General features: G+C 38.6%; 1 protein-coding gene across 3 annotated transcripts in view; it reads right to left on the reverse strand.

Moving 5' to 3' along the window:
• The window catches only part of ARMC8 (armadillo repeat containing 8), a gene marked incomplete at both ends in the record, with an annotated part of 80277 nt that overhangs the window by 61775 nt on the left and 5364 nt on the right, over nucleotides 1–13138 (reverse strand). For all 3 annotated transcript variants that reach the window (XM_082003769.1, XM_082003770.1, XM_082003768.1), the window contains one exon: nucleotides 1810–1881. In XM_082003769.1, the coding sequence (XP_081859895.1) occupies nucleotides 1810–1881 (72 nt within the window). The remainder of the gene's footprint in view (nucleotides 1–1809; nucleotides 1882–13138) is intronic.

Here is a 13138-nt window from a genome sequence, read left to right on the forward strand (position 1 = left end):
GCAGAATTCTAACAATCCCCACGCCATTATAGAAAAGAATCAACTTCCCTCGGGAGACTGCAATCTAACTCTGTGAAAAGAAATCTGTTCTCCTTTTGTTAACTTTGCAGAGGAGACTTAAAACAAAGAATGCTAGCTTGCTTACTCCTATTCTTATTGGGGAAAGGTTTGACTGTGCAGACTGGAATTCCAAAGGTTCCAGTACTCATAACAGCTTCAGCAGCTATTTAATGAATTAGAAGGCATGTCAAAAACAACAGTGAATTCCCACCACCTTGTTAGAGAGAACAGGAGGAGTTCTCAAATCCAAATGGTGTATAAACTATTTAAGTCTGTCTGCAACATCTTGAGGAAATTCTAAAGCCTTCAGAAAGGCACCTGTGGGTAGATGATGCCACTTAAGTTTTAGCCAGTGAGCATTGTCTTTTCTCACAATATCCCAGCCAATTTACCTTCACCTACACCTCTAGTGTGAAAAGCCTTGACATTAGATTTCCTCTCATTTGAGAGTACTGAAGTGAGGACAAGCATGACAGTTTATCTTTTAAGATTTTCCAAACCCAGTCATTTATTTGCAGTTATAAGTTAACCATATAATTTACTTGGACAGCCAGAAGGCATTAACGACAGGAAAAGAACATGCATTTTCATTACTGGGCACAGAACAAGTAACAGCAGAAAGCAGGGTAATTGAAGGAACATGAAGTCCTACAAAATTTAAGAACAGGCAGATTCTAGATTTGGACGTTGGAGATCTTCTGTTGCTTTTAAAATGGGAACACAAGAACCAATGGTAGTCACAAAAATCGCTTAAGGCCTGTTGCTGAAAAAAATTCCTTAAACTTTGCATGATCTTCAACAGATGTCCACTTTGATCTTTTCGTCTCATATGAAGTCTTCTCTTCACCTGTTGATATTTGGTTAAAATGGAAGATAATTCTGCAGGTTTTGTAGTGGGGAGTTCCTCACAGCTAACTCCTAGTGAATTTAAAGGGCTAGCCTTGACACAAACTCAATCTGTGAATTAGAAGATATTCCCTGCAAATAAAATGCCTTTTTTGACAAGCCAGAAGAAGCTCTCTCAGGCAGGACAGTTTGGGACCTAGTTACCATTTAAGCTAAAAGATCATAGGTGGGTCCCACACTTTAAGCACAAGTAATGCAGTGCTCAATGCTTTCCTTCCCCATTGCTGCAAATTGTGGCTGAAAGAAAGCTGGAGGAGAAGATGGGTGAAATGATAGCCATAGTGAGCAATCCAGTAGCTAAAGTTACCTGTTAAATTTGTACTAGTGGAATCAGGATGCAGAAAATAACATGAGCTGAAGCAGTAATTCAGCAACAAACTATGATCAATGGTTTTTAATCCTCTGAAGCAGGTGGAGAAGACAAGCAAATTATCTCAGATATTTTTCAATATTTTTAAATTATATTTTTAACATAACCTTACACATTTTCATTTGTGAACTCACCAGGCCATGGGCTGAAGAACATTATTAAAACACAATCACTTTCATCCATCATTAATATCAATGTCAGAAATTAGACTTCATTCCTCAACTGATAAAGTTTAATAAAAATCACGAAGACTACTTTAGAGAATTATATGGAAGTCTAAATTAAAAGCATTACTCAACAGCCTGTTCTATAGTATATGACTTTAACAGATATTTCAAGTCTGTCTCAGTTACATTAAAGAAAGTATGCAGTCAACTACAATCAAAGTTAAAACAAAATAGTGCCTGTGATCTAAGGATCATTATTCCAGACCTGTTGTGAATCAGTGAAAAGGAGAGTAGCAAAGGACATACCTTGGAACTGCTCCCAAAACAATCAAGTTGGCTTTTTGTTTGTTGTTTCCAATTACAGCATTTTTCATATCTCTGTAAATCCAGAAAGAAAAACAAACCCTGGTAAATTATGCTGAGGTACTGAGGGCTTAATCTATAGAATTAACTATTTCCATGAAGGCTTATCAAGTAGTCTTCCACATCTCTGTGCTGCACCTACAGGACTGAGTAGTGCTTCAGGGCACAGTTTCCACAGCCCACAGATAAATACCCCAGAGCTCTGGGATTCCATTACATCCCAGTTTATTCAAGTAAGCAAAACCCGACCTATCTCACATGCACACCAGACATGAAGAAGTCTCATTATTGATGAAAACTAGATATACCTGTACTTTGTGCCCATATATTCACTAGACTTCTAGAAGAAAAAAAACACTACTGGTTGGGAAATGAAATGTTGATAATTTAAAGTATTTAACTGAATATTTTACTGGGTGCAGGAAAAGACAAGCTGAGGGGGCAAAGAGGGGAGAAATTAAAAAAAAAAAAAGTAACAAGGAACTATGACCAGTCTCCAGAGACCAGGCTTTCACTCTCCTCTTCACCATAGGCTTCCTCTTGTGAATATCAGCAGGACACCTAAACATCTGTATGGCAAAATCCCAGGAATAAAGCGGAAACAAAAGCATTTTCCTGTCTGAGAGTTACTGCAAGGTTAAATATATTAAAGGGATTCATACTACGGTAAAGGAACAAGGGAAGTATTTTGGAAAGAGGACACCGGTTGCAACACACTAAGAAGTTCTATGAAAATGTGTGGTTTGCAACCTTGTTGTTCAAATTGCTACTGTATCCTAAAAAACATTACCACCTTTTAAAGATTTTTCCTACTTCATAAGAAGATATTGAACATATATTAACATCCAGATAATTCAAAAGCAAGCTAGCAGCTTATGACCAGTTTCAGAAAACCAAGGTGACAGATTTCTAGGAAACTTTCTAGTTGTAGGGACCTTTGTAAGAACAGAGAACAAAAACACTCCAAATTCAGATAATTCTTTATGAACAAAAAACAAAACTAGATTGATTATAGTGGTAGTAGTGGCAAAATTGTTAAGTTAATCACTGGCTAACTATGCCCATAATTCATTCAAAAAAATGTGGGAGCTTTAGCAGTTGCTTTAAGTTAGCATATTTTCTTACCACTCTTCCACCTGCTATCTGCAAATTTTAAGAGATTTAGAGTAGCCCTGCTCTTTAAGATTGACCCTGGCCTCTGCATGAACACTACACAGCCCTTACGTACCCACTGAACGTGCAAATTCCACTGTAATAAGCAGTTGTCCCAAGTATTAAACTCACTGCTTTAGAGTTATAAAAAAAACTTCTTAGTCAAGGCAGGCAGTATCTGCACTGGCACAAACAGAAGCTTTATAAACTTCAATTAGTAAAAGGTAATTGCCTGTTCTTCCTGCAGTATTTCTCCATGTGACTCACTCTCCCATTGCATACAGTTCCCCAACCACAGAAGAGTGCTCTAGGAATTTTAAGCAAATGGAGGCTAACTTCTCAATTTTGGCTAGTATGTTGGAGCTCCAGCAAGGGAGCAGCACTGAAAGCAGATGAACACTGAACTGCAGTTCTGTGTATCTCTTAACACAGGCAGAGTCAGGAAACCCCTTGACTTGTCCAGTGAGCCATTACTTAACAGGAATCTGCCTACTCGGCACAGTTTTACACAGCTGAGTATCAGCAGAAAGTGTTGGACCTTTCTGTTATATCTCCCCTAAGTTTGGTAACTTTACACCACAAGACAGGAGGTAGAGGAAAAAGAGCAAGATCAGAAGACAGGCTAAGCTGGAAATCCAAGAAAATTTAAGGAATGAACTTGAAGATGTCACAAAACTCAGAAAGAGTACTTCAGTGGTTTCTATGCTGAACGCTTGGTACGAAAGTATCCCAGTCATTTTTAAAGGTTTTCAAAATACAAGAGTCAGTCCAAAACCATGGCAGAAGCAATGATCTGGATGTCTCAAAGGAATGGAAACCGTACCAATAGGCATGCTAGGTTCAGATACTAAACTGCTCACGCCACTCCAGGACTTCTAAAAGGGCTACCTCTCCCTGTTATCCTTAGGCACCAACTCTCAAAGTAATCAGAAAGGCTGCATCACATCGCATACCCACAAAGGCATCTTGAAACACTAAAGAGAAGGCACTTGCCAAGCACTCTGAAGAATTAACAAACAGATTTTGATGACATTTTAACACTGCTCAGGTGATTTTACATATTGTATTTAAAAAGAACAACACACAAAAAACCAACAACAACAAACTTTTGTGCCTCGTGCACCAACTCCACAATAGAATGGCTTGCCAACCTTCTAACCATTTAGTAAGTACTGCCTATTACAATTTGATTTCAACACCCTTTCAGAAGTGGCAGGAACATGGACAAGTTCCACAACACTCAAATTGAGAGGTTTAGTGAGAATGCAGTCCTGATTTGTAAATGATTTGGATGACTTTCTCCATCTGAGTTCATAAAGTTCCTCAGGAAGGTCATGGCAGGTAGACAAGAAATATCGCAACCTCGAGATACCTGACAAATCCAACACAGGTACACTCAAGTAGTTAAACTTGCACGCAAGTAAAATACCTTTGAATTGGTAAGGTTACCAAAAGCTGTCAGACACAGGACTCGGCAAAGATCACCATGTTTGTATGCAATACACCTTGGCACTCCCAAGTTCCACGCCTTGTTATCTCTTCAAAGTTTGCCACTCACAGAAATGAACGTATTCAATACACAGGAAGCAGGTGGATACGGAAACCAAAGAGATTCTTAAAATTCTGTAATCCAGTGTTGAGTAATAGTAGACTTTTATTTTGCTTATTATGAAAAATAATTATGTGATTCCACATGACGTTTTATGGAGATTCTCCTGATCAGCAAGCTAATCATCTTAAGAAGTAAAGAGGTACCGCATGCTGTCCTAGTCTATCAGGTCCTTGATGAATCACAAACCTTGGAAAAACTGAGGGCAACTCCCTTACTTGAAAACATCAGCTCCAACAAGTTTGAGCTTGACTGCCTTCAGATCCAAGACGACATGAGATTCATCCAAGAAGAAAAAGCAGTGAAGATCATTATCTTCTACAAGAGGTAACAAAGAAACCTCAGAAATTTGCAGGCCAAAACTGGATACCCACTTTATTTCCGAGTATCACGTACACAGAGTTCTTGAAATGAGGAAGAAGGAAACGGCAGCAAAAACACAATTACAAAGAGATGAGAACTTCAAAAGAACAACTAGTCTGTGGTGATTCTAGGTCTAATCTGGGAAAAAAACATGATCCAAAAGAGGGAGATACACAGCCTTTCCAACAATCAGCTCCAAGCCCTCAGGTAGGTCATCAACCCTACTGCCAGGCAACAGCACAGCGTGAGCAGCTTCACAAGAAAAATGCAGATCTTCTACATGTACCTAGTACATTCCAGCACTACTTAGTTTCTCAGCCTCATAAAGGTAGCTTTCTATAGAGCCAAAAGACAAACCATGGAGCTTGCATATGACAGAGGTCTTAAGATGCGTTTGAGATTGGTTGGGGGTTTTGTTTTTTGTGGGTTTTGCTGTTTGTTTGGGGTTTTTTCTATCCTGTTTATTAAATCTTATAGTTTAGATTCAAACTACATTCAAAGTCATTTAACAAAATAACTTAAATTACAGTAGTTTTAATGCGCAATTTAAAATCTGATAGCTGATATTTATGCCTACATACAGTATAATGGGATAAAGTAATTTATGTGAAAAAACACTCAAGCGGGATATATAGACTGCCAACAATAAAACACGGCAAACAGATCCAAGCTAAGCGCTTGGAAATACTACGTCCTTAAGTGGTAAACCAGCTTTTTCCATCTCCACTGCTGCTTAAGAAAGAATATCATTTCAGCAGTTCAATCCTGTGATCACTCAGTTTTAAGTGTAGTAAGAGGACTTATTCACTTCCTACAAACTCTAGAAAAGGGGGAGAGGGGAATTATCAGGTGAGGTTTACCAGCTCTAATAATCTTTTGAAACATAGCAACCCCGAAGCAATCAGTTCAGTTAATTAGCTATAAATAAAGTATAATGCCTGCTAGTTTCCTAAGTGCATTAGCACAGTATGAATGTTTAAAATAAAAAATTTTAGAGGTATATTAAACTCTCAAAAGAAAAGTAATTTCCATCCAAATGCAGCTCGACAAGAGTTACAAGAGGAACTAATCTGCCAAGTGTATATAAAGTTAATATGCTTTTATTCTGATTCTTAATGTGTAATTGTTTAAAGGCACCAGATATAGCCCACTTGAGATAAGCAAGAAGCAATATTAAATATAACAATTTGCGAGTAAAATATGACCTTTAAGTTTTAATGATTCCTAGCCGATAAGAGTTAATATTATGAAACGTCTAAGCCATGAGAAAATTAGCATTCCAGTCTGTCAGTGTAAGTTACTACTGTAGAAGCAATTTAAAGTGCTGAACTTTGTCCTAAGCAGAAATTATTTAAGTTCAATATTTTCATGAAGTTGATTCTAAGTTTAGGAATCCTCCCACAAAAACACCAGAAATGTCCAGTAATTAGTGTGGTGTGAGTTAACTTCTCACCCAAGAAAGAACAGACCTCTAGAGCATTCCTAATGAGCTCAGATACCCGCGCATCTTCCACAAAAGACATCACAAGAAAGCAACATGGATACATGGACTCCACAGTGAGATTTTGATTTTACCTACATTTTTAAATACAGCGAATCTTGGAACAAGCTAGAGTGACTTGATGAGGAAGCACCAATAGGAACTACATAGAAGAGGAGGAAATAAACAGTCAGCACGATATTTTTCTTATCTTACATCTTTTGAAAATACAGTAAGTAACCATAGTTAAGAAGTTCCTACACAGAGAATAATATCAAACATGAGATGAACAACCACAGAAGGAAAAGTAGTCCTAGGCACTTCAAGTCAATGCTGTCACTTTTGGTATGAAAGAGTTACAAAAGATTCCAAGACAATCACGCACAGAGGAAGCATCCGGAACAATGCCTTGTCAGACCAGAAGATTTATCTACCAGAGGCTGATCAAAATTACGAACAACAGCATGATGCAAAGCATCATTCTGAAAAGGTTTTCAAAACGCAAATAGCTAAAAAGCTGAGGTACTGGTAGCTGACACAAGGACACAGCTAAAATAAAAACTGTCTGCCCCAACTTCAGGAGAGTTTCTAAGTTTCAGCATCATATAAGCAAGCCTGAACTCAAGTCAGAAGCTAACTGCGGAGCTAAAGTTTTGACAATTGTGCTTTGTACAGCTTTCATCTCCTCTTCCTTCTCCCTTTCTCCTCCTCTCCCATTTTTATGGGTAGACACAAAACAATCAACAACAGAAACTAATTACAAATTTTGCATGTTCAAGTATGTCCATTGTTATTTTGACAATTAATTTCTAAGGTGGACACTACTATGGCTTGAATATCTGTTAATTACAGGTGAGTTGTTTTCTAGCCTTTTAGCAGGGAACATGTTTTTACTAACATGATTACTAGTCCAACCAGGTGAATAAAATATTAAACACTCCTGCCAACTCAAGCAAACCACACAGCATAAATCAGCTTATTTTTAAAGTTATTCATCAAGTTTGGAAGAAAAGTTTCAAGATTTCTAATCTGTTCTGGTTTTGGCTGGGATAGTTAATTTTCTTCTTAGCAATGTTTTGGATTTAGGATGAGACTAATGTTGATAACACACTGATGTTTTAGTTGTTGCTAAGTAGCGCTTACATCAGTCAAGGACTTCTCAGCTTCTCGTGCCCTGCCAGCGAGAAGCTGGGAGGGGGCACAGCCAGGACTGCTGACCCAAAGCAGCCAAAGGGATATTCCATACCATATGACGTCATGCTCAATATATAAACTGGAGGAGTTGGCTGGAGGCACCACAGCTCGGGAATTGGCTGGGCATCAGTCAGCAGGTGGTGAGCAGTTGTGCTGTGCATCACTTATTTTGTACATTCTCTTATCATTATTATTTTTTTCCCTTCCCTTTCTGTCCTATTAAATTGTCTTTATCTCAACCCACAAGTTCTGACTTTTTCTTTTTTTCTGATTCTCCTCCCCATCCCACTGCAGGGGGGAGGAGCGTGCAAGCAGCTGCGTGGTGCTTACTTGCCAGCTGGGGTTAAACCACGACAGAATCCCATTCAAAAAAATATCAGTTGATGCAAAGAAAAAGATAATTTTACAGAAAAGAACAAAGCAGCACATAGAGATACTGTTACTCAACTGGAGTTTTAACACTTAGAAACTGTTACACAATTAACATACAGCACAAACTAAACAAACCCAACATTTAAACAAGGAAATCCTAAATCAATGGTTGCTCCCAATCTTAATGCTGTCATCTCAGACACTGCATAAAATGAAAGTGCTGTAGAAAAATAGCATATGGCTATAATTTCAGCAATGCAGAACAGTAGAATTTAACATACATAATGCTAAAAGTGATCATTTAATCCGACTTCTTCATATCACAATGCCAAAGAAACCCCTTCCTATCTGAAGTATACCCTCTGGAGAGGCAACTTATTTTGTCAGAAGTTTTATTGCCAAAGGAAGTCTACCAAGTAGAAAGGTAAGCTGTTTCAATGATCCATATTTGCAGTTAGAAATATTTATACCTTATTCCAACCCTGAATCTATCCCAGTTTCCAGCACTTATCCTGCTAAGCATGTGTGCAACAGACTTATACCAAATCTTTACTTCCATGTAAGAGCTTACATCAGTCAATTCACATGCTAGCCTTCTACATCAAACTTAAAAACTTAAGCTCTCCATGTCTTTAGCTGCAGTTTCAACTCAAGTTACAATGACAGAACCATAGAAGTGTTTAGTTGGAAAAGACCCTTAAGATCATTGAGTCCAACCATTAACCTAGCACTGCCAAGTCCAACACTAAACCATGTCCCTGAGCGCCGTATTTGCACGTCTTTTAAATCCCTCCAGGGATGGTGACTCAACCACTTCCCTGGGCAGCCTGTTCCAGTGCTTGACAAGCCTTTTGACGAAGAAATGTTTCCGAATAGTCAATCTAAACCTCCCCTGGTGCAACCTGAGGTCATTTCCTCTCGTCCTAAAGTTCCTTTTCAAATCTCTAGGTTGACTGACAAAAGGGGAGATGCTGCTTCTCCCACCTCTCTCAAGCATGTTTTCTTGCCTTATCCTTTGCATTGGGTCTGGAAATTGAGCTACAAATTACATAAGATCACTAATCAACAGAAAAATTACCTACTCAGCCTTAAGAATAATGTAGCTTAAATTTGAAATGCTTCAAGTCAGTGGAGGATGGGAATTTAGCCAGATTCACTAGGTAAACTTTTTAAACACAAAAACTCCCCAAACCTCACAAAAAATTGCTAGAGCTCTATATCATCAACATTTCAATTTCAGCATCCACTTCTGCTATTTAAATAAACTAGGTCATAACAGCAAATAATTCTCCAAAGAGAGGTGTGGGAAAAACAGTTGCAGTTCAGCAGAACTCTTGGAAACTGAAAGATCTCCTGCTCTGTGACAGAGCGACCAGAATGAATGTCAAAAGAAATTCGTCCACCAAAAGTCACCCACCTGAAGAACTCCTAAGTTTCTATTCAGTACAGGAAGATACCTTAAAATGGCCTTCCAGCACCTGCTTAGCTGTTCCCAGATGTGAGCTCATAGGCACTCTGTCCAGTTCAGCTTAGGGCAGCAATCACTGAAGGATCACCAAAAGCTGTTAATTTGACATAGCTACCACCCATTAGACTATAATCTAAAGTCTTCCTGACATGAAAGTATAGCCTCAGATTTTCAGCTCCAAATAGCTATTAGAGGTGATGATGTACTGGCTTCCATATGCTTTAGTCATGCCTGAATTTCCTTTTTCAAATGAGTGTTAGTAAATGCTCACAAGGACAGAGACTCCATAATTTGTCTACATCAAATAAACTCTCACATTCTATGGATGGGGGAGTTACTGAGCATTTCAGTCAATGCATGTTTGAAGTATGTTTTAAGAAGTAATTTTATAATTTCCCATTCCTAAAGAAAAAATAGAAATAAAAATCTCAACACATTTAAATTATCAGTTCAGCACCAGCAATGCAGCATACATACTGAAATTCTTTTCATCATCTGGTAGACAAATTAATTGGTAAACAAAGTTCTGTCCTTTGAATGTAACTAGGGATGCCAAACTTTACAGGCAGCTAGCCTAAAAGAACATAGCTCCATATGCAAACTGAAAATAAGCTTATTTTAGAAAGTAAGTAAATTCATTTTTTTAATGCTGATTCTGATCAATTTGAACTGGCAGCTGAGAATAAAAAAAAAAAAAAAAATCAAACTCCAAATGTTAAGAATCACAAACTCAGTAGCATTGCTGATTTTGTGACACACATCCCTCTCAGGCTCAACCTCTAGTTCAGTCTTAGTAACACCCCACACACACCCCCAAAGGGCATAATGGCTATTTCTCCCTCCATGCCTGCTACGTTTCTTCCTCCCTTACAGGCAATCACCTCTCCTCTGCATTTGTCTAACTAATTAATAAAGTTAAGTTAAACTCTGAATGACCTCAGAGTATTCAATTGTGCTCAGCTTGAAGTTTACCACTTCTAACTCAGACCTCAAGACTTTTATGACCAATACTTGCCTGGTTTTCTCCAGCTACATCAGTTCATCTGACAGAAGTCATTTTTCCTCTCTCATCCTACTTACAGCCTAAAATCATCACAGCAACAGTATCACTATTCTGAGGTTGGCATCAAGAGAGGGGTTTTGGAGAAAAGTGGCTTCATGCCCTCCTGATAGACAGCACTGAAACAGATTCATTAATCATCAATCCTCTCTCACAGGCTCAGTGTGGCAACTGCAAGGCTTGAAATATTAAACAACCCTATTAGTCTGAAGGCTGCTAGCCAAATCTGAGTTATACCTAATTTCCTAAAATTCAGCCCACCTCTAAATATTAGACCAGGAGTTATAATACATAACAACTTACTTGCAAAAAATAGTATTATGCATTTGTACCTTTTGCTGCATTATAAAGAAAGCACAAAAGGGAGAGATTATCTTATTCTATAACAGGAACACAATTTCTTCCCATTGCATCGTCCTCTCTTCCCTCTGTATCTACACTATTCTTCCATTTGACTCTACAAAACCTATTATATTGCAAACCACTCTTCAGAGTACAACTTAATTCTCAAATGATGTTTAAGGCCTTTTACTTTCAACTCCTATCACTGAGAGAAAAGCTTATCTAGCTATTAGATACCCCAGCTTACCTCATGAAAGAGAGAAATCAACAAATGGTCTAGTGCTCTCAGCATCCTCTCAGCCTCACCTAAACGTGCTCAAATTTCTCAAGATTCTGCAACCTAAAGAACAAGCTTTCCATCTCCAAGCCACAAAGAGCCTATCCTGCAGTTCACAGAGCATCAACCGAAGAGACGCAGAAACCACTTCCCTCAATGCATGAATGACATTGCACAAAAATAACACTTCAAAAAAGTTACATCACTTGTTCTTAGCTAAATGAAAAATGTACAGAGGCAAATTATAACAGGACTGTTCTGTTTCCACAGGGGCAATCTAGTGAAAACTGAAGCAAGGAAACATGCAAAGAACAAAACACGGCTCCTGCAGAAAATTGAGGTTCAGAAATGCCCACTGAGACACCAAAAATGTGATTGCCTATGTTCGGGATGCACAATGTGAAAACAAGTGCTGTTCATTCTTTAGTCTTAAGGGAGGTTTGTTTAACAGGACATGAAGAACATGAGGCAGAAGTAGCCTCTTCATAACTGTCTGAAGGGGGTACCTGTTGCTCCATTAGAACTGAGATGGGAATCTCTTCTCTTCCCACTCCATGAAGCTGCCTCTTACATTTCACACAGCTTTCCCTGCAGGCATGTGTGGAACACTGCACTGATGCTCTCATTCCAATTGCCATAGCTGAGAAATACAAGACACTATTACACAGTCATCTAAACACATGCCTGGAACTTTTTTTTTTTTTCCCCAAATCCAAGCATACACAAATGAAAAAAGTCAGATATAAGAAATGCACACGGTTTGGGGCATTCCCAATAAATTTCTAATCAACTGACCACAAAAGAGATACAAGGTAGGTTCCATGAAAGCAGTGTTACTACTTAAAATATAAGCTTTTTTCCCGCTGGTTTGTGATTTCCTTCTGGTATCTCCTCTTTGAAGGTGGCAGAAACCAGCAATCAGTACAAAACACCTTCAGTCAAATGCAAGTACAAGTTCATTGCCCCTTAAAGGAGCTTTTAAAGCATACCTAACTTTGCGTCCAAGAATCTACCGCAAAGGTAAGCCCAGTTACATCTTGATTATACCAAAATGTCATTTTCAGAGTCTTCAAAACACTGAACATAACCACTAACCACTGCAGCACTATCAGCCTAAGCCTGCAGGGACCCTAAGAACACAACCGTCAGATTCAAAGGGGTCTGCAAGTTCTTACCCATATGCCAACTATTATACTTTCCATACCAACAACATTAATTCTCAAACACTCAAAAAATCATACTGTGTAGAAAGCAGATATAACTCTAAGTATACTGCATAGATATGTACCAGTATTCCCCTCACAGTGCTGGCCATGCTCTCTGGGAAAAAGGAAGATCCTGTAGACATACATTTTGAACTTCATTCTTCAGTATCTAGTGCCATTTGTATAGGATGCTTCTTTCATTTTCCTGAGCAATAAAATGCTCACGCAAGTTTGGGAAATGCTTGTCTAGTAACTCCAGATGACTGGATAAGCACACTCATAAAGGACAGAAACAGCAGTAGCATAGGAATTCTCAGTGCACCACAAAGATGATTATTTACAAGCCTTAAAAGATGACACCCTCGGACTGCTGAGGAACAGCCTGATGAGAAACAGTTGGGACCCTGAGTAAGCCAGATTTCTCAGAAAGAATGCTCCTTTCAAAACCAGCCCTTGAGATGGAATTACATAGCTGTCTGTAAAATGACAGATTGCCTCTTTGAAGACATCAGGCTAAATGTGAGCATGACAAAATGCCTCTCAAAGAAGCCCCTTACCAGCAAATAAATTAGAGAATAAAAAAGGTATCAAGTCTTGCATCTGAACAAGGTGGTCCTGAGCTTAAGAGTGGGTGAAAAGCAAGTGATAGTCTAAGGATCACCAGCCAGAATTGCTTTTAAAAAAATAAATTAAAAAAATACTGCCACACTGCAAAGCACAAGATGACGTTGCAGCAACCGTCTTGGGACA

This window comes from Phaethon aethereus (assembly GCF_964289735.1).
Source record: "Phaethon aethereus genome assembly, chromosome: 9".
Lineage (NCBI taxonomy): Eukaryota > Metazoa > Chordata > Aves > Phaethontiformes > Phaethontidae > Phaethon > Phaethon aethereus.